The 21,006-nt window shown below is 44.7% G+C and overlaps 1 protein-coding gene across 3 annotated transcripts in view; it reads right to left on the bottom strand.

Annotated features, from left to right (window-relative positions):
• LOC106590401 (brefeldin A-inhibited guanine nucleotide-exchange protein 1) overlaps positions 1 to 21,006 on the bottom strand; it is a 101,103-nt gene that overhangs the window by 56,264 nt on the left and 23,833 nt on the right. For 2 of the 3 annotated variants that reach the window (XM_082970761.1, XM_014181382.3), the window contains exons 2-6: positions 10,374 to 10,404; positions 6,678 to 6,831; positions 6,305 to 6,451; positions 5,187 to 5,366; positions 4,445 to 4,498 (exon numbers count right to left, since the gene is read on the bottom strand). In XM_082970761.1, coding sequence (XP_082826887.1) covers positions 4,445 to 4,498; positions 5,187 to 5,366; positions 6,305 to 6,451; positions 6,678 to 6,831; positions 10,374 to 10,404 — 566 coding nt within the window. The remainder of the gene's footprint in view (positions 1 to 4,444; positions 4,499 to 5,186; positions 5,367 to 6,304; positions 6,452 to 6,677; positions 6,832 to 10,373; positions 10,405 to 21,006) is intronic. The other variant, XM_014181383.3, reaches the window with a different exon arrangement.

Here is a 21,006-nt window from a genome sequence, read left to right as displayed (position 1 = left end):
TATCGGCCTATATCGAATCTTCCATTCCTCTCCAAAATTTTAGAAAAAGCTGTTGCACAGCAACTGACTGCCTTCCTGAAGACAAACAATGTATACGAAACGCTTCAGTCTGGTTTTAGACCCCATCATAGCACTGAGACTGCACTTGTGAAGGTGGTAAATGACCTTTTAATGACGTCAGACCGAGGCTCTGCATCTGTCCTCGTGCTCCTAGATCTTAGTGCCGCTTTTGATACCATCGATCACCACATTCTTTTGGAGAGATTGGAAACCCAAATTGGTCTACATGGACAAGTTCTGGCCTGGTTTAGATCTTATCTGTCGGAAAGATATCAGTTTGTCTCTGTGAATGGTTTGTCCTCTGACAAATCAATTGTAAATTTCGGTGTTCCTCAAGGTTCCGTTTTAGGACCACTATTGTTTTCACTATATATTTTACCTCTTGGGGATGTCATTCGAAAACATAATGTTAAATTTCACTGCTATGCAGACGACACACAGCTGTACATTTCAATGAAACATGGTGAAGCCCCAAAATTGCCCTCGCTAGAAGCCTGTGTTTCAGACATAAAGAAGTGGATGGCTGCAAACTTTCTACTTTTAAACTCGGACAAAACAGAGATGCTTGTTCTAGGTCCCAAGAAACAAAGAGATCTTCTGTTGAATCTGACAATTAATCTGGATGGTTGTACAGTCGTCTCAAATAAAACTGTGAAGGACCTCGGCGTTACTCTGGACCCTGATCTCTCTTTTGAAGAACATATCAAGACTGTTTCAAGGACAGCTTTTTTCCATCTACGTAACATTGCAAAAATCAGAAATTGTCTGTCCAAAAATGACGCAGAAAAATTAATCCATGCTTTTGTTACTTCTAGGCTGGACTACTGCAATGCTCTACTTTCCGGCTACCCGGATAAAGCACTAAATAAACTTCAGTTAGTGCTAAATACGGCTGCTAGAATCCTGACTAGAACCAAAAAATTTGATCATATTACTCCAGTGTTAGCCTCCCTACACTGGCTTCCTGTTAAGGCAAGGGCTGATTTCAAGGTTTTACTGCTAACCTACAAAGCATTACATGGGCTTGCTCCTACCTATCTTTCCGATTTGGTCCTGCCGTACATACCTACACGTACGCTACGGTCACAAGACGCAGGCCTCCTAATTGTCCCTAGAATTTCTAAGCAAACGGCTGGAGGTAGGGCTTTCTCCTATAGAGCTCCATTTTTATGGAATGGTCTGCCTACCAATGTGAGAGACGCAGACTCAGTCTCAACCTTTAAGTCTTTACTGAAGACTTATCTCTTCAGTAGGTCCTATGATTAAGTATAGTCTGGCCCAGGAGTGTGAAGGTGAACGGAAAGGCTGGAGCAACGAACCGCCCTTGCTGTCTCTGCCTTGCCGGTTCCCCTCTTTCCACTGGGATTCTCTGCCTCTAACCCTTTTACAGAGGCTGAGTCACTGGCCTACTGGTGTTCTTCCATGCCGTCCATGGGAGGGGTGCGTCACTTGAGTGGGTTGAGTCACTGACGTGGTCTTCCTGTCTGGGTTGGCGCCCCCCCCCCCCCCCCCCTTGGGTTGTGCCATGGCGGAGATCGTTGTGGGCTATACTCGGCCTTGTCTTAGGACGGTAAGTTGGTGGTTGGAGACATCCCTCTAGTGGTGTGGGGGCTGTGCTTTGGCAAAGTGGGTGGGGTTATATCCTGCCTGTTTGGCCCTGTCCGGGGGTATCATCGGATGGGGCCACAGTGTCTTCTGATCCCTCCTGTCTCAGCCTCCAGTATTTATGCTGCAGTAGTTTATGTGTCGGGGGGCTAGGGTCAGTCTGTTACATCTGGAGTATTTCTCTTGTCTTATCCGGTGTCCTGTGTGTATTTAAATATGCTCTCTCTAATTCTCTCTTTCTCTCTTTCTGTCTTTCTCTCGGAGGACCTGAGCCCTAGGACCATGCCTCAGGACTACCTGGTATGATGACTCCTTGCTGTCCCCAGTCCACCTGGCCGTGCTGCTGCTCCAGTTTCAACTGTTCTGCCTGCGGCTATGGAACCCTGACCTGTTCACCGGACGTGCTTGTTGCACCCTCGACAACTACTATGATTATTATTATTTGACCATGCTGGTCATTTATGAACATTTTAACATTTTAACATTTTGACCATGTTCTGTTATAATATCCACCCTGCACAGCCAGAAGAGGACTGGCCACCCCTCATAGCCTGGTTCCTCTCTAGGTTTCTTCCTAGGTTTTTGGCCTTTCTAGGGAGTTTTTCCTAGGGAGTTTTTCCTAGCCACCGTGCTTCTTTCACATGCTTTGCTTGCTGTTTGGGGTTTTAGGCTGGGTTTCTGTACAGCACTTTGAGAATATCAGCTGATGTACGAAGGGCTATATAAAAATAAATTTGATTTGATTTGATTTGATTTGATTAGTAGGGGTGCTGCATGTGTAGTAGGGGTGCAGCATGTGTAGTAGGGGTGCAGCATGTGTAGTAGGGGTGCTGCATGTGTAGTAGGGGTGCTGCATGTGTAGTAGGGGTGCTACATGTGTAGTAGGGGTGCTACATGTGTCGTAGGGGTGCTACATGTGTCGTAGGGGTGCTGGGGTGCTACATGTGTCGTAGGGGTGCTACATGTGTAGTAGGGGTGCTACATGTGTAGTAGGGGTGCTACATGTGTCGTAGGGGTGCGACATGTGTCGTAGGGGTGCTACATGTGTCGTAGGGGTGCTGCATGTGTCGTAGGGGTGCTGCATGTGTAGTAGGGGTGCTGCATGTGTAGTAGGGGTGCTGCATGTGTAGTAGGGGTGCTGCATGTGTAGTAGGGGTGCTGCATGTGTAGTAGGGGTGCTGCATGTGTAGTAGGGGTGCTGCATGTGTAGTAGGGGTGCTGCATGTGTAGTAGGGGTGCTACATGTGTAGTAGGGGTGCTACATGTGTAGTAGGGGTGCTACATGTGTAGTAGGGGTGCTACATGTGTAGTAGGGGTGCTACATGTGTAGTAGGGGTGCTACATGTGTAGTAGGGGTGCTACATGTGTAGTAGGGGTGCTACATGTGTAGTAGGTGTGCTGCACAAATCATGTTAAAATAACTGAAAAACTGAGCCACCTGACGATGAACACATGATTCAGAGGAAAGACAGGTTATGAATGGAAAGCAAATACCAATATGAATGTGAATGATACACCTTCTCTAACACCGGGCAATAGACATTTCCCCTATTCCTATCCACCCAACATGGGGCATTTTTAGGTTATTAACGTAACAGAATTTGCTCTCAACCACTTTCCTGGCTAAAGAAAGGTTAAATAAAGAAAGAAGTTAGTAGAGGTTGTACTGGCATTGACAAATCCAGCCAGCCGTGTTTAGTATGCAGCTCACAGACCAACTCCAGGTGGGAGTGAGACTCCTCCTATCAGACATGGCAGAGTCATGTAGCACCATTATCTCTGTGGCAGCTAGACATCACACACACACACACACACACACCACACACACACACACACACACACACACACACACACACACACACACACACACACACACACACACACACACACACACACACACACACACACACACACACACACACACACACACACACACACACACACACACGCGAGAGAGAGAGAGAGAAATGGAGGTGCCTCTCCATTTGTTTACCTGAAAGGCTGCTCTCAAACTGTCTTGCTCTAAAAGCCATTGTGTCAACGCTACTGCTCTCTCTACTATAATGAGGACATTACATTTACCATTAAATTCTATCAACTCTCAAATTCAATGATACGGCGCTCTATTTAAAAGGGATGAATGAAACTATCAACATCGAATTACTGCGATGGTAAAAACCCAAGACAAACGCAGTGAGATGCTGAGACAGGGGAGAGGTAGAGCACACGAAGTTGATTACAGAAATGTCACCTCAGATTCTGCCAGCTATATTAACCCACTGAGCCCTGCAATGAAAACACCACACAATACACTCCATATCACTTCTGAGGATGGGACATGTGTGTGTCTCTATTTCTTAATCAAGAGGGTTAAGCCCAAACACACACAATGCAAACAGAAAACCAGTTGAAAGGCTATGTCGGCTGGTATGAGCACACACACACACACACACACACACACACACACACACACACACACACACACACACACACACACACACACACACACACACACACACACACACACACACACACACACACTACACAGGCGAGTGAATGCAAACTAAAATGGAAATTGGTGGTGAAGAAAAGATAGTGATTTGCAGGCAACAGAACTGAAGCCACAGCAAGCACAGCGCAACCACAATGCACATCTGCCCCATAGCTGGAACAGAGGAGGAGAAAGAGAGAGAGATAGATAATGGATGGACGGAAGGAGCCGAATGAGCACAGTTCAGAGTTCAGATCATGCAAGTCAAGGCAGTCCTGTAGGCTTTACCTGGCGGTCACGTTTTCTGGGACCCAGAGACCAAGATATCTTGTGATTTGTAAGCTATGTGTCCGCAGGGGGGAGAAGTGTCAATCGGAAAATAAAAAGATGATATTAGAGCAAGCTTAACACCTTACTTGGACCTCTGGTCAGAAAGTGGATGTTATACTGTCATTAGCATGATGGAAGTTAGAAAAAAATCAGTCAAGTTATAGCAACTTAGATTGGTTATGTAGCTGTCAAGCTAGCCATGTTTAGCCTAGCCGTAGCCTGACACATAAACCCTTACGCCTCCTTATTCTTACTTATTCTAACTTAGATTGGTTATGTAGCTGTCAAGCTAGCCATGTTTAGCCTAGCCGTAGCCTGACACATAAACCCTTACGCCTCCTTATTCATCTGCTGTCATGATTATGACCGCATAACCCATGCTTTAGGACGGAATTATTTATATATTTTTCTCTCTGCATTGTTGGGAAGGGCCCATAAGTAAGCATTTCACTGTTAGTGTTTACCAAGCATGTGACAAAACATATTTTGATTTGAAGTGCTGAAATAAAGAGTTACCCTCTCTTTCCCTCTGTGTGTGTCTGTCTCTTCCCTTTTCCCCTCAGTACAGTATCTCTATCAGTCTGTAGCTCTGTTTCAATATCCACACTAACACACCACTTCAAATGAAGCCATCTATTTGGCATCATGCATTCTAAGTGCTTTTGTTAGTGTGGACACTGCGTCTCAGATCGGGACTTACTGCCTGGTTCTCCATGCGGGCGAAGATGACGTTGAGCATCTGCGTGAGCGTGGCCTTGGCCGTGGTCTGGTTGATCAGGTTCTTGCTGGCTAGGTAGATGTTGTAGCAGGTCCTGACCGCCTGCAGCACCGTGCCCTCGTGAATCTCTATGTGTTGGGAGGTCACCGCCGTCAACAGGGCCTGGTGTGAGGTGGGGGGAGGGAGGGAGGGAGGGAGAGAAGGTTCATTCATTCATAGTTTATCAAGGTCTTTCATGGCTACTCATAGCATAAATGATTTGTGTGAAAGACAAGATGAATAGATTACAAACAGAGCTACAGTCCTCTGCATCTCACATCTCTGACCCCTTGACCCTCCTCCCAGCAGGAACTACACAAACACAGCTATACTGGGCCGAGCTGAGCTGAACCAAGCTGCGCTGAGCTGAGCCAAACTGAGCCAACAGCAGATTAGGGGTAGAGGCTGAGATTTGGGCTAGTGTTTCACAGCAAGGAGTACTGTACTAGGAAAAAAACTCTGCCCCTGCAAGACGATCAGGCCCTCTGACTCACAGCACTTACTGTCAGTCATCACTTCTTAGTAGTCTTAATATGACCCTTCTCACAGCAGGAAAGTAATCCTGCAGCAACAGGAAATGTGAATTATTATGTAGACTAAATTAATGGACATTTGATACATTTTTTGTTAAGGCAAATCAATTCTGAAACTTTAAATTGGAAATGACAAACTATAGAATACTTTTTAAACCTTGAATACACTACAATTTTCATTTCCTGCTACAAGGGAAATTCTCTGTGACAACATAGTGATCAAATTAAGATAGTAGATCTGTACACTCCCCTCAAACACTGCTAAGTGCACTTCTCGTCATCCATCACGACTTAGTGCATTAACCTCAGCGTACTTCTCTCATCCACTGCTTAGTGCACTTCCCTTAACCACTACCCTTCTGTCTACAGGTGAACGTAACACACAGACAGACTCACTATACAGATAACACTATTCTGTATTCTAAATAACCACCATGCGGAAAAGCACAGAAACCAACAATAGCAGGACACAGTATCCAAAACACTCCCAGTTCCCAGCAGAGAGACCATTGAACAGCAGGAGCCGACCTTAATGATCTGTAGCTGCACCCCTTCATCTGTCTGGGGTCCCTGGAAGCAGCCACAGATGGTCTCGATGATCCTGTCGATGAGCTTCTTGCCTGGGGCTGCGCTGTCTGGACCGCTGCCTGTCAGGTGGCCGTACGCTATCAGCTTCTACAAGACACACCCAAAACACACAGAGGAAGACAGTCAGAAAAACACAACTCCTGAACCCTATTCAGAAACACCCCATATACACATGAACTGTACTATGTATGAACTAAGCAACAAAAAAAACACATGATTAATGTAGGAGAACCTCCAATGAATAGAAACCTGTAGCATAGACAGACAGTAGTAGACAAACAGGGGTCACGTCCTGACCTCCTCTGCCACTGACCTGTAAACAGTCTAGTGATGTGATGACAATGCGGGGACATTTGGACTGACATGCCAACTCAAACGGCAGGAAGTACTTGTCGGCCTCGACGAAGCTGGTCTTTGATTTGATTGGCGGAAGAGTGCTAGAATCTGATTTGCTGTCTGGAGGCGGACTGGAGAGAAGAGACCAAGGGAAAAGCAAACCAAGATCATACATCCTAGTCTGTCCTCTACTCAAAGCATGATAAAAACATAACCTAGATTTAAACCAGCATTTATTCTAGCATGCACAGACTACTAACAGTGTACTGTTTACGTATTTATACATGTGCTGTATGTAGCTCAATTTAATACACTGTAAGCAGCTAACTTTTACAAAGAAACACAGCTGCAAAGTATGAGAGATCCATGGTGTCATACACCTGATAATAATGCTCTCAGCTCCGACTCTGCTGACTGTCTTTATGCTGTCAAAAGCCTTTGTGGCCAAAATTGCATCCTTGTGACTGTTGCTAAGGAATAAAACCAAGGAAAAAGCCATATTTGTAAGTGTTGTCTGTCTTTATGGATCCCACATCTAAACCAGGGGTCCTTGTCTGTGGGCTAAAATATTACACATCTAAACCAGGGGTCCTTGGCTGTTTATTATTATTATTTTTTTTTAAACTAGGCAAGTCAGTTAAGAACATATTCTTATTTTACAATGACGGCCTACCCTGGCCAAACCATCTCCTAACCAGGACGCCGCTGGGCCAATTGTGCGCCGCCCTATGGGACTCCCGATCACGGCCAGTTGTGATACAGCCCGGGATCGAACCAGGGTCTGTTGTGACACCACTAGTATTGAGATGCAGTGCCTTAGACCCCTGCGTCATTCGGGAGGCTGTGGGCTAAAATATTATAGATCTAAACCAGGGGTCCTTGGCTGTGGGCTAAAATATTACACATCTAAACCAGGGGTCCTTGGCTGTGGGCTAAAATATTATAGATCTAAACCAGGGGTCCTTGGCTGTGGGCTAAAATATTACACATCTAAACCAGGGGTCCTTGGCTGTGGGCTAAAATATTATAGATCTAAACCAGGGGTCCTTGGCTGTGGGCTAAAATATTATAGATCTAAACCAGGGGTCCTTGGCTGTGGGCTAAAATATTATAGATCTAAACCAGGAGTCCTTGGCTGTGGGCTAAAATATTACACATCTAAACCAGGGGTCCTTGGCTGTGGGCTAAAATATTACACATCTAAACCAGGGGTCCTTGGCTGTGGGCTAAAATATTACAGATCTAAACCAGGGGTCCTTGGCTGTGGGCTAAAATATTACACATCTAAACCAGGGGTCCTTGGCTGTGGGCTAAAATATTATAGATCTAAACCAGGGGTCCTTGGCTGTGGGCTAAAATATTATAGATCTAAACCAGGGGTCCTTGGCTGTGGGCTAAAATATTATAGATCTAAACCAGGGGTCCTTGGCTGTGGGCTAAAATATTATAGATCTAAACCAGGGGTCCTTGGCTGTGGGCTAAAATATTACACATCTAAACCAGGGGTCCTTGGCTGTGGGCTAAAATATTACAGATCTAAACCAGGGGTCCTTGGCTGTGGGCTAAAATATTACACATCTAAACCAGGGGTCCTTGGCTGTGGGCTAAAATATTACACATCTAAACCAGGGGTCCTTGGCTGTGGGCTAAAATATTATAGATCTAAACCAGGGGTCCTTGGCTGTGGGCTAAAATATTACACATCTAAACCAGGGGTCCTTGGCTGTGGGCTAAAATATTATAGATCTAAACCAGGGGTCCTTGGCTGTGGGCTAAAATATTATAGATCTAAACCAGGGGTCCTTGGCTGTGGGCTAAAATATTATAGATCTAAACCAGGGGTCCTTGGCTGTGGGCTAAAATATTATTCAGCAGAACAACCACACCCAGACTGCACTGAGCTCTGATCCTACGATGGAGGACATGAGAGAAGAAGAGAGAGGGGGAGAGAGAGAAAGGAAGGGCTGTGTTTGTCTTGGCAGAGAGAAAGGGATGACTTCAGCTTCTTTAGAGGGATAACCTCGCAGAGTGCAGTGGGACACGAGAAAGAGAGTGGGAGAGAAAGAGTGAGAGAAAGAGAGCGGGAGAGAGAGACAGAGAAAGAGGTGGATAAGGAAGAGAAGAGAAAGCATACAGAATTCTGAAAGATGATATGATAAGCATGACTGAGCATTTGAAATATAACAACCAATATGGCCTCCAGACGTTGTTTTCAATGGTAATGTCCATTCTACTTATGCTAATTCTACGCATGGGTCTGAGTCATGAGTCACTGAGATCCTCCCTTTTCAGCATGCGTTCTCCCCTCTAATAAGCAACATACAGGATTTACCTGATCATGTTCATAATTTACATACATGTAGGTTTAGCCAGACGAGAGAATGCTAACAATATATTTAGCTACCGTTGCTTTTGGGCTTAACATTTTGGACAATTTTTAGCGTACAAAAGATCCTTGGGGATTAGTGATGTTATGGGTGTTTCTTATTACTTTTCTGAAACCTGGAGGGCAGGGCAACTCTGTGAAAGGTTAGGTAAGGTGTCTGTATATGAACTCCCTACATCCCTCCCTCCTCCCCCACCAAAAATGAGCCCATTTAGGCAGGTCATCTGTGGGAGGAAGCTTAGATACAGTGTCTGTACGATCCAGTGAATCGGCCCTCCCACCTAGCCAGCCTCCCTCTTCTCACCCCCTCAGCCCACCTCTCCCTACCCACCCCCTCAGCCCACCTCTCCCTACCCACCCCCTCAGCCTAGCTCCCCTACCCACCCCCAGCCTAGCTCCCCTACCCACCCCCAGCCTAGCTCCCCTAGCCACCCCCTCAGCCCACCTCCCCTAGCCACCCCCTCAGCCCACCTCCCCTAGCCACCCCCTCAGCCCACCTCTCATTACACACCCCCTCAGCCCACCTCTCCTTACCCACCCCCAGCCTAGCTCCCCTAGCCGACCCCAGGAGTCTCATTTTGGCAGAGCTAGCCTAGCTGGAACATTCTGATCCAGCCCTGATCATCCAGTTCTGCTGTGGGTCTCTCGAGGGGGAGAGATACAGAGATGGGAAGGGAAATGGAGGGAGAGAAAGAGGATGAGGAAAGGACTGGTACATTTCATTCCTTAGACCCAGTTACCGGGCAGAAAAGCTCCACAAACGCTCCCTCTCCCAGGTAAAAGCCAGCTTTTCTCTCTCCCGCTCTAACACACACACACACACACACACACACACACACACACACACACACACACACACACACACACACACACACACACACACACACACACACACACACACACACACACACACACACACACACACACACACACAGGTTAGAGCCGGGCACTAGGCAGGGGTCCATGAAAAAAGCCATTAATGATAGGGAGAGGGCTTTTAGAAGTAGACCAGCTGGAGAGACAAATAAACACACAGGAGGACACACACACACACACACACACACACACACACACACAAAACACACATACACTTATACTCAAGGGCACGCTAAGGCGAGGTTTGCTTTCAAAACAAGCGTTCAAATGTACAAGAACTGTACAGGCAGAGACAGTACAGGCAGAGACAGTACAGGCAGAGACAGTACAGGCAGAGACATTCAGTAGGGTAAAAGGAAATCACGTAAATTAACCCGGATGTTTTCCTGAACAGAATTAAAACAAACGTACCTTAATTTTTCAGACTCTTCCTTTATTTCCTCTGAAACGAGAGAGAGAGAGAGAGAGGAGAGAGAGAGAGAGAGAGAGAGAGAGAGAGAGAGAGAGAGAGAGAGAGAAACCGTTAGAAACATTGAGGTAACAGTCAAAGGGGAGAGTAAATTCTGCTGTATTTTACTAAACTAATGACATCATTGGGAATAGCAGACAGCAGGAACTGGCAGCAGTAATGAATAGAGCGGGTAGGGAGCCTGCTTATTAATGAATAGAGAGGTAGGGAGCCTGCTTATTAATGAATAGTGAGGTAGGGAGCCTGCTTATTAATGAATAGAGCGGGTAGGGAGCCTGCTTATTAATGAATAGAGCGGGTAGGGAGCCTGCTTAATAATGAATAGCGAGGTAGGGAGCCTGCTTATTAATGAATAGCGAGGTAGGGAGCCTGCTTATTAATGAATAGAGAGGTAGGGAGCCTGCTTATTAATGAATAGAGAGGTAGGGAGCCTGCTTATTAATGAATAGTGAGGTAGGGAGCCTGCTTATTAATGAATAGTGAGGTAGGGAGCCTGCTTATTAATGAATAGTGAGGTAGGGAGCCTGCTTATTAATGAATAGTGAGGTAGGGAGCCTGCTTATTAATGAATAGTGAGGTAGGGAGCCTGCTTATTAATGAATAGAGCGGGTAGGGAGCCTGCTTATTAATGAATAGAGCGGGTAGGGAGCCTGCTTAATAATGAATAGCGAGGTAGGGAGCCTGCTTATTAATGAATAGCGAGGTAGGGAGCCTGCTTATTAATGAATAGCAAGGTAGGTAGCCTCCTTATTAATGAATAGAGAGGTAGGGAGCCTGCTTATTAATGAATAGTGAGGTAGAGAGCCAACTTATTAATGAATAGCGAGCCTCCTTATTAATGAATAGTGAGGTAGGGAGCCTGCTTATTAATGAATAGCGAGGTAGGGAGCCTGCTTATTAATGAATAGCGAGGTAGGGAGCCTGCTTATTAATGAATAGCGAGGTAGGGAGCCTGCTTATTAATGAATAGCGAGGTAGGGAGCCTGCTTATTAATGAATAGCGAGGTAGGGAGCCTGCTTATTAATGAATAGCGAGGTAGGGAGCCTGCTTATTAATGAATAGCGAGGTAGGGAGCCTCCTTATTAATGAATAGCGAGGTAGGGAGCCTGCTTATTAATGAATAGCGAGGTAGGGAGCCTCCTTATTAATGAATAGAGAGGTAGTGAGCCTGCTTATTATTGAATAGCGAGCCTGCTTATTAATGAATAGCGAGCCTGCTTATTAATGACTAGTGAGGTAGGGAGCCTCCTTATTAATGAATAGAGAGGTAGGGAGCCTGCTTATTAATGAATAGTGAGGTAGGGAGCCTGCTTATTAATGAATAGCGAGGTAGGGAGCCTGCTTATTAATGAATAGCGAGGTAGGGAGCCTCCTTATTAATGAATAGAGAGGTAGGTAGCCTCCTTATTAATGAATAGTGAGGTAGAGAGCCAACTTATTAATGAATAGCGAGCCTCCTTATTAATGAATAGCGAGGTAGGGAGCCTCCTTATTAATGAATAGCGAGGTAGGGAGCCTCCTTATTAATGAATAGTGAGGTAGGGATCCTGCTTATTAATGAATAGCGAGGTAGGGATCCTGCTTATTAATGAATAGCAAGGTAGGGAGCCTGCTTATTAATGAATTAGCGAGGTAGGGAGCCTGCTTATTAATGAATAGCGAGGTAGGGAGCCTGCTTATTAATGAATAGCGAGGTAGGGAGCCTGCTTATTAATGAATAGCGAGGTAGGGAGCCTGCTTATTAATGAGAAGCGAGGTAGGGAGCCTGCTTATTAATGAATAGCGAGGTAGGGAGCCTGCTTATTAATGAATAGCGAGGTAGGGAGCCTGCTTATTAATGAATAGCGAGGTAGGGAGCCTGCTTATTAATGAGAAGCGAGGTAGGGAGCCTGCTTATTAATGAATAGCGAGGTAGGGATCCTGCTTATTAATGAATAGCGAGGTAGGGAGCCTCCTTATTAATGAATAGCGAGGTAGGGAGCCTGCTTATTAATGAATAGAGCGGGTAGGGAGCCTCCTTATTAATGAATAGCGAGGTAGGGAGCCTCCTTATTAATGAATAGCGAGGTAGGGAGCCTCCTTATTAATGAATAGCGAGGTAGGGAGCCTCCTTATTAATGAATAGAGAGGTAGGTAGCCTCCTTATTAATGAATAGAGAGGTAGGGAGCCTGCTTATTAATGAATAGTGAGGTAGAGAGCCAACTTATTAATGAATAGCGAGCCTCCTTATTAATGAATAGCGAGGTAGGGAGCCTCCTTATTAATGAATAGCGAGGTAGGGAGCCTCCTTAATGTATAGTGAGGTAGGGATCCTGCTTTTTAATGAATAGCGAGGTAGGGAGCCAGCTTATTAATGAAGAGCGAGGTAGGGAGCCTGCTTTTTAATGAAAAGCGAGGTAGGGAGCCTGCTTATTAATGAATAGCGAGGTAGGGAGCCTGCTTATTAATGAATAGCGAGGTAGGGATCCTCCTTATTAATGAATAGCGAGGTAGGGAGCCTCCTTATTAATGAATAGCGAGGTAGGGCGCCTGCTTATTAATGAATAGCGAGGTAGGGCGCCTGCTTATTAATGAATAGCGAGCCTGCATATTGAATAGCGAGGTAGGGAGCCTCCTTATTAATGAATAGCGAGGTAGGGAGCCTGCTTATTAATGAATAGCGAGGTAGGGAGCCTCCTTATTAATGAATAGCGAGGTAAGGAGCCTCCTTATTAATGAATAGTGAGGTAGGGATCCTGCTTTTTAATGAACAGCGAGGTAGGGAGCCTGCTTATTAATGAATAGCGAGCCTCCTTATTAATGAATAGCGAGGTAGGGAGCCTCCTTATTAATGAATAGTGAGGTAGGGACCCTGCTTATTAATGAATAGTGCATTTAGCTGATTATCGAGCTTCTCTCTCGTCCACAGCTCCTTGTAAATGTCTGGGTAGTCACAGCGAAATGTTGATGAATTCTGTAAGTGGGACACTTACAATGTTTGCAATGTGGATAAGAACCTCTTAAGACAGCAGGTAGCCTAGTGGTTAAGAGCGTTGGGATGCACACACTTACATATGCATGCAAACAAACTCATTAAGAAGTTGGCCTGCAATGAGTATGTGAGTGTGTTTTACAATACACCCTCTTGTGTTTTGGTGTTGGGTAGACATTCCACACTCCAACACACCCAGTCATTGTGACAGTTCTAGACATGCCCTCACCGAGAGGAGTCTGGGTGCTGTGCCGACGTGCTGTGGCACAATTCACTCTGCTATGCACTGAGTGAATGTGGATTTTAGCTCTCTCAACACTGACTCAGGGGGAGTCTAGGAAGTGCTTAAAACATACAGTATAGCAACACTCACCAGAGCCCTCCAAAGAATACTACCCTCTTATTATTAACAATGGCCACTAAAATAGTGACAGCTCAATTATTGATATTGCTTCGAGGCTCATTTTTGCTTCAAAATCTACTTAAGGGTCAAGTTAGCGTGCTACAGTACATGTCATTTAATCAGGTGTGGTTTCAGGGCCACTTTACAGTCTAGTACGAGCAGAATAAAACACAAGCCTATAACAAGGGCTTTTTAATCACAGGCAGAGTCATTAAATCATTATTCACAGTCATTAAATCATTATTTATATTTCCTTTTAAAACAACTCTTCTACTCCATTTGCATACCAGAAAGTATTCAGACCCCTTGATATTCTCTAACTATTGTTACGTTACAGCCATATTCTAAAATATATTAAATAAAAACTGTTTCCCCAGCAATCTATACACCATATCCCATCATGACAAAGTGAAAACAGATTTCTAAAAACGTTCCCCCCAAAAATAAAATACTTTATTTACATAAGTATTCAGACCCTTTGCTATGAGACTCGAAAATGAGCTCAGGTGCATCCTGTTTCCATTGATTATCCTTCAGATGTCTCTCCAACTTGAATGGAGTCCACCTGTGATTTAGTTGATTGGACATGATTTGGAAAGGCACACCCCTGTCTATATAAGGTCCCACAGTTGACAGTGCATGTCAGAGCAAAAACCAAGCCATGAGGTCAAAGGAATTGTCCGTTAAGCTCAGAGACAGGATTGTGTTGAGGCACAGATCTGGGGAAGGGTACCAAAAAATGTCTGCAGCATTGAAGGTCCCCAAGAACACAGTGGCCTCCATTATTCTTAAATGGAAGAAGTTTCGAACCACCAAGACTATTCCTAGAGCTGGCCACCTGGCCAAACTGAGCAATCAGGGGAGAAGGGCCTTGGTCGGGGAGGTGACCAAGAACCCAATGGTCACTCTGACAGAACTCCAGAGTTCCTCTGTGGAGATGGGAGAACCTTCCAGAAGGACAACCCTCTCTGCAGCACTCCACCAATCAGGCCATTATGGTAGAGTGGCCAGATGGAAGCCCCTCCTCAGTAAAAGGCATAGGACAGCCCACTTGGAGTTTGCCAAAAGGCACCTAAAGACTCAGACCATGGGAAACAATGTTCTCTGGTCTGATGAAACCAAGATTGAACTCTTTGGCCTGAATGCCAAGCGTCACGTCTGGAGGAAACCTGGCACCATCCCTACGGTGAAGCATGGTGGAGGCAGCATCATGCTGTGGGGCTGTTATTCAGCGGCAGGGACTGGGAGACTAGTCAGGATCGAGCCAAAGATGAACGGAGCAAAGTAAAGAGAGATCCTTGATAAAAACCTGCTCTAAAGTGCTCAGGACCTCAGACTGGGGTGACGTTTCACCTTCCAACAGGACAATGACCATAAGCCCACAGCCAAGACAAGGCAGGAGTGGCTTCGGGACAAGTATCTGAATGTCCTTGAGTGGCCCAGCCAGAGCCCGGAATTGAACCCGATCGAACAGCTATTGAGAGACCTGAAAATAGCTGTGCAGTAACGCTCCCCATCCAACCTGACAGAGCTTGAGAGGATCCCAAATACAGGTGTGCCAAGCTTGTAGCGTCATACCCAAGAAGACTCAAGGCTGTAATCACTGCCAAAAGTGTTCAACGAAGTACTGAGTAAAGGGTCTGAATACTTATGTAAATGTGATATTTCATTTTTTTATTGTTATTTTTTTGTTGCTAAAATGTCTAAAAACATGTTTTGTCATTATGGGATATTGTATGTAGATTAACGAGTAAAATTTTCTTTAAATCAATTTTAGAATTAGACTGTAACATAACGTTGAAAAAGTCAAGGGGTCTGAATACTATCTGAAGGCCCTGTATATGAACAAGCATATAGGCTAGAGGATGGCTCTATGAACCTTCTGTGTCTCTGTAGAACTGATCTGACAACACCAGTCTGTCTGTATAGAGGACTGCTGCCTTGATCTGCACTGATCTGAAGACATGTCAGGCTACACCAGTCTGTCTGTATAGAGGGCTGCTGCCTTGATCTGCACTGATCTTAAGACATGTCAGGCTACACCAGTCTGTCTGTATAGAGGGCTGCTGCCTTGATCTGCACTGATCTGAAGACATGTCAGGCTACACCAGTCTGTCTGTATAGAGGGCTGCTGCCTTGATCTGCACTGATCTGAAGACATGTCAGGCTACACCAGTCTGTCTGTATAGAGGGCTGCTGCCTTGATCTGCACTGATCTGAAGACATGTCAGGCTACACCAGTCTGTCTGTATAGAGGGCTGCTGCCTTGATCTGCACTGATCTGAAGACATGTCAGGCTACACCAGTCTGTCTGTATAGAGGGCTGCTGCCTTGATCTGCACTGATCTTAAGACATGTCAGGCTACACCAGTCTGTCTGTATAGAGGGCTGCTGCCTTGATCTGCACTGATCTGAAGACATGTCAGGCTACACCAGTCTGTCTGTATAGAGGGCTGCTGCCTTGATCTGCACTGATCTGAAGACATGTCAGGCTACACCAGTCTGTCTGTATAGAGGGCTGCTGCCTTGATCTGCACTGATCTGAAGACATGTCAGGCTACACCAGTCTGTCTGTATAGAGGGCTGCTGCCTTGATCTGCACTGATCTGAAGACATGTCAGGCTACACCAGTCTGTCTGTATAGAGGGCTGCTGCCTTGATCTGCACTGATCTGAAGACATGTCAGGCTACACCAGTCTGTCTGTATAGAGGGCTGCTGCCTTGATCTGCACTGATCTGAAGACATGTCAGGCTACACCAGTCTGTCTGTATAGAGGGCTGCTGCCTTGATCTGCACTGATCTGAAGACATGTCAGGCTACACCAGTCTGTCTGTATAGAGGGCTGCTGCCTTGATCTGCACTGATCTGAAGATATGTCAGGCTACACCAGTCTGTCTGTATAGAGGGCTGCTGCCTTGATCTGCACTGATCTGAAGACATGTCAGGCTACACCAGTCTGTCTGTATAGAGGGCTGCTGCCTTGATCTGCACTGATCTGAAGACATGTCAGGCTACACCAGTCTGTCTGTATAGAGGGCTGCTGCCTTGATCTGCACTGATCTGAAGACATGTCAGGCTACACCAGTCTGTCTGTATAGAGGGCTGCTGCCTTGATCTGCACTGATCTGAAGACATGTCAGGCTACACCAGTCTGTCTGTATAGAGGGCTGCTGCCTTGATCTGCACTGATCTGAAGACATGTCAGGCTACACCAGTCTGTCTGTATAGAGGGCTGCTGCCTTGATCTGCACTGATCTGAAGACATGTCAGGCTACACCAGTCTGTCTGTATAGAGGGCTGCTGCCTTGATCGGCTTCATCGGTCTGCTCTCTGTGTTGTTCTTTCTCTCCCACTTCTATCTGTCTCTATGACTGGCTATTCTGTGTGTGTGTATTCATGTGTACTCACACATGTGTATGAGCATATGTGTGTCTGCCTATGTGTTTGTGCTTACGTGTGTACGTGCCTGTGTGCACATGTGTGTGTTTTAGTCTACAGGGGCTGTAAAGCTCCAGTGAGACAGTTTTAGTCTACAGGGGCTGTAAAGCTCCAGTGAGACAGTTTTAGTCTACAGGGGCTGTAAAGCTCCAGTGAGACAGTTTTAGTGTACAGGGGCTGTAAAGCTCCAGTGAGACAGTTTTAGTCTACAGGGGCTGTAAAGCTCCAGTGAGACAGTTTTAGTCTACAGGGCGGCTCCGTGAGACAGGCTCGGGGCGAGCTCCGGAGACAGTTTTAGTCTACAGGGGCTGTAAAGCTCCAGTGAGGCAGTTTTAGTGTACAGGGGCTGTAAAGCTCCAGTGACGTACGTACCAGTCAACAGTTTGGACACACCTACTCATTCAAGTTTTTTTTTTATTTTCACTTTTTTCTACATTGTAGAATAATAGTGAAGACATCAAAACTATGAAATAATACATACGGAATCATGTAGTAACCAAAAAAAGTGTTAAACAAATCAAAATATATTTTATATTTGAGATTCTTCAAAGTAGCCACACTTTGCCTTGATGACAGCTTTGCACACAAAGCCTTTACTATCTCATCCTGGAATATCCAAGGCCTGAGGTCATCTGCCTTTGGCCTAAAGAGCAGGAACCTGGACTTCACCAAAGAAATCAGAAATACAGACATCCTACAAGAAACATGGTATAGAGGAGATGGACCCATTGGTTGCCCTCTAGGTTACAAAGAGCTGGTAGTCCCATCCACCAAACTACCAGGTGTAAAACTTGGAAGGGCCTCAGGGAGAATGCTAATTTGGTATAGAGCAGACCTAACTCAATCTTTTAAATTAATCAAAAACAGGAACATTTTATATTTGGCTAGAAAAACTAAAATGTTATCATGTGTGCTACCTATATCCCCCCACTAGAATCCCCATACTTTAATGAAGATTGATTTCCCCCTCCAGGATGGAGAAGCTAATATTTCCAGGCCCACGAACATGTACTAGTCTGTGGCGACCTAAATGCCAGAACTGGACAAGAACCTGACACTCTCAGCACACAGGGGGACAAACACCTACCTGGAGGTGACAGCATTCCCTCCCCATATGCCCCCCTAGGCACAACTACAACAACATAACCAACAAAAACGGGTCACAACTCCTGCAGCTCTGTCGCACACTGGGTATGTACATAGTCAATAGTAGACTTTGAGGAGACTCCTACAGTAGGTACACCTATTGCTCATCTCTTGGCAGTAGTATTATAGACTACTTTATCACTGACCTCAACCCAGAGTCTCTCAGAGCATTCAGTCAGCCCACTGACACCCCTATTAGATCACAGCAAAATTACAGTCAATCATGCATCAAAGCCAAAGAAACTGAATCAAATGAAGAAATTCTATAGATGGAAGGAAAGTAGTGTGGGAACCTACCAAAAAAACTATTAGGCAACAACAAAGTCAATCCCTTTTAGACAACTTCCTGTACAAAAGATTTCACTGTAATAGTGAAGTTGTAAACTTGGCAGTAGAAAACCTAAACAGTATATTTGACCTCTCAGCTTTCCTATCAAATCTAAACATTTCAAGCAGACAACCTAAGAAAATGAACAACAATGACAAATGGTTTGATGAAGAATGCAAAAACCTAATAAAGAAATTGAGAAACTTATCCAACCAAAAATATAGACCCAGAAAACTATGGTGAATCTGTCACTACTTCCGCCGAAGTCGGCTCCTCTCCTTGTTCGGGCGGCGTTCGGCGTCACCGGCTTTCTAGCCATCGCCGCTCCATTTTTCATATATCCATTTGTCTTGTTTCCATACACACCTGGTTTTCATTTCCCCAATTAAGCTACTTGTATTTAACCCTCTGTTTCCCATCATGTTTTGTGTGTAATTCTTTCATGTTGCTGCGCTTTACGTTTTGTCATGTTCCGTGGCCGATTAATTAGGGTCGATTTCAAGTTTTGGGCTAGTTTTCATAATCTGTCATCTGCATTTTTGGACACCGATTGTGGCCATTTACATGGCTCTCCACGAGGAGCCTGTGTGGCAGGCTGACTACCTGTTACGCGAGTGCAGCAAGGAGCCAAGGTAAGTTGCTAGCTAGCATTAAACATATCTTATAAAAAACAATCAATCTTAACATAATCACTAGTTAACCTGTTAGGGCTAGGGGGCAGTATTTGCACGGCTGGATAAAAAAAATTTACCCGATTTAATCTGGTTACTAATCCTACCCAGTAACTAGAATATGCATATACTTATTATATATGGATAGAAAACACTCTAAAGTTTCTAAAACTGTTTGAATGGTGTCTGTGAGTATAACAGAACTCATTTGGCAGGCAAAACCCTGAGACATTTTCTGACAGGAAGTGGATACCTGATGTGTTGTATTACCTTTAAACCTATGCCATTGAAAAACACAGGGGCTGAGGAATATTTTGGCACTTCCTATTGCTTCCACTAGATGTCACCAGCCTTTACAAAGTGTTTTGAGTCTTCTGGAGGGAGATCTGACCGAACAAGAGCCATGGAACGATGATGGCCCATTAGACACCTGGCGCGCGAGTTCATGTTGGGTACCCTCGTTCCAATTCGTTATAAAAGAGAATGCATTCGTCCACCTTGAATATTATTCATGTTCTGGTTAAAAAAGGCCCTAATGATTTATGCTATACAACGTTTGACATGTTTGAACGAACGTAAATATATTTTTTCCCCTCGTTCATGACGAGAAGTCCGGCTGGCTTAGATCATGTGCTAACAAGACGGAGATTTTTGGACATAAATGATGAGCTTTTTTGAACAAAACTACATTCGTTATGGACCTGTGATACCTGGAAGTGACATCTGATGAAGAGAATCAAAGGTAATGGATTATTTACATAGTATTTTCGATTTTAGATCTCCCCAACATGACGTCTAGTCTGTATCGCAACGCGTATTTTTCTGGGCGCAGTGCTCAGATTATTGCAAAGTGTGATTTCCCAGTAAGGTTATTTTTAAATCTGGCAAGTTGATTGCGTTCAAGAGATGTAAATCTATAATTCTTTAAATGACAATATAATATTTTACCAATGTTTTCTAATTTTAATTATTTAATTTGTGGTACTGACTTGACTGCCGGTTATTGGAGGGAAACGATTTCCTCAACATCAATGCCATAGTAAAACGCTGTTTTTGGATATAAATATGAACTTGATAGAACTAAAAATGCATGCATTGTCTAACATAATGTCCTAGGAGTGTCATCTGATGGAGATTGTAAAAGGTTAGTGCATCATTTTAGCTGGTTTTATGGTTTTGGTGACCCTGTCTTTGAATTGACAAAACATTACACACAACTCTTGTAAATGTACTGTCCTAACATACTCTAAATTTATGCTTTCGCCGTAAAACCTTTTTGAAATCGTAAAACGTGGTTAGATTAAGGAGATGTTTATCTTTCAAAGGGTGTAAAATAGTTGTATGTTTGAAAAATTTGAATTTTGACATTTATTTGGATTCAAATTTGCCGCTCTTGAAATGCACCTGCTGTTGATGGAGTGCACCACGGGTGGGACGCTTGCGTCCCACCTAGCCCATAGAGGTTAACTACACATGGTTGATGATATTACTAGTTTATCTAGCTTGTCCTGCGTTGCATATAATCAATGCGGTGCCTATTTATTTATCATCAAATCACAGCCTACTTCGCCAAACGGGTGATGATTTACAAGCGCATTCACGAGAAAAGCACTGT

The sequence above is a fragment of the Salmo salar genome, chromosome 29 (genome assembly GCF_965601325.2).
Source record: "Salmo salar chromosome 29, fSalSal1, whole genome shotgun sequence".
Taxonomy (NCBI): domain Eukaryota; kingdom Metazoa; phylum Chordata; class Actinopteri; order Salmoniformes; family Salmonidae; genus Salmo; species Salmo salar.
The sequence above is the reverse complement of the archived record's forward strand: the minus strand, read 5'-3'. Positions and strand labels throughout refer to the sequence as shown.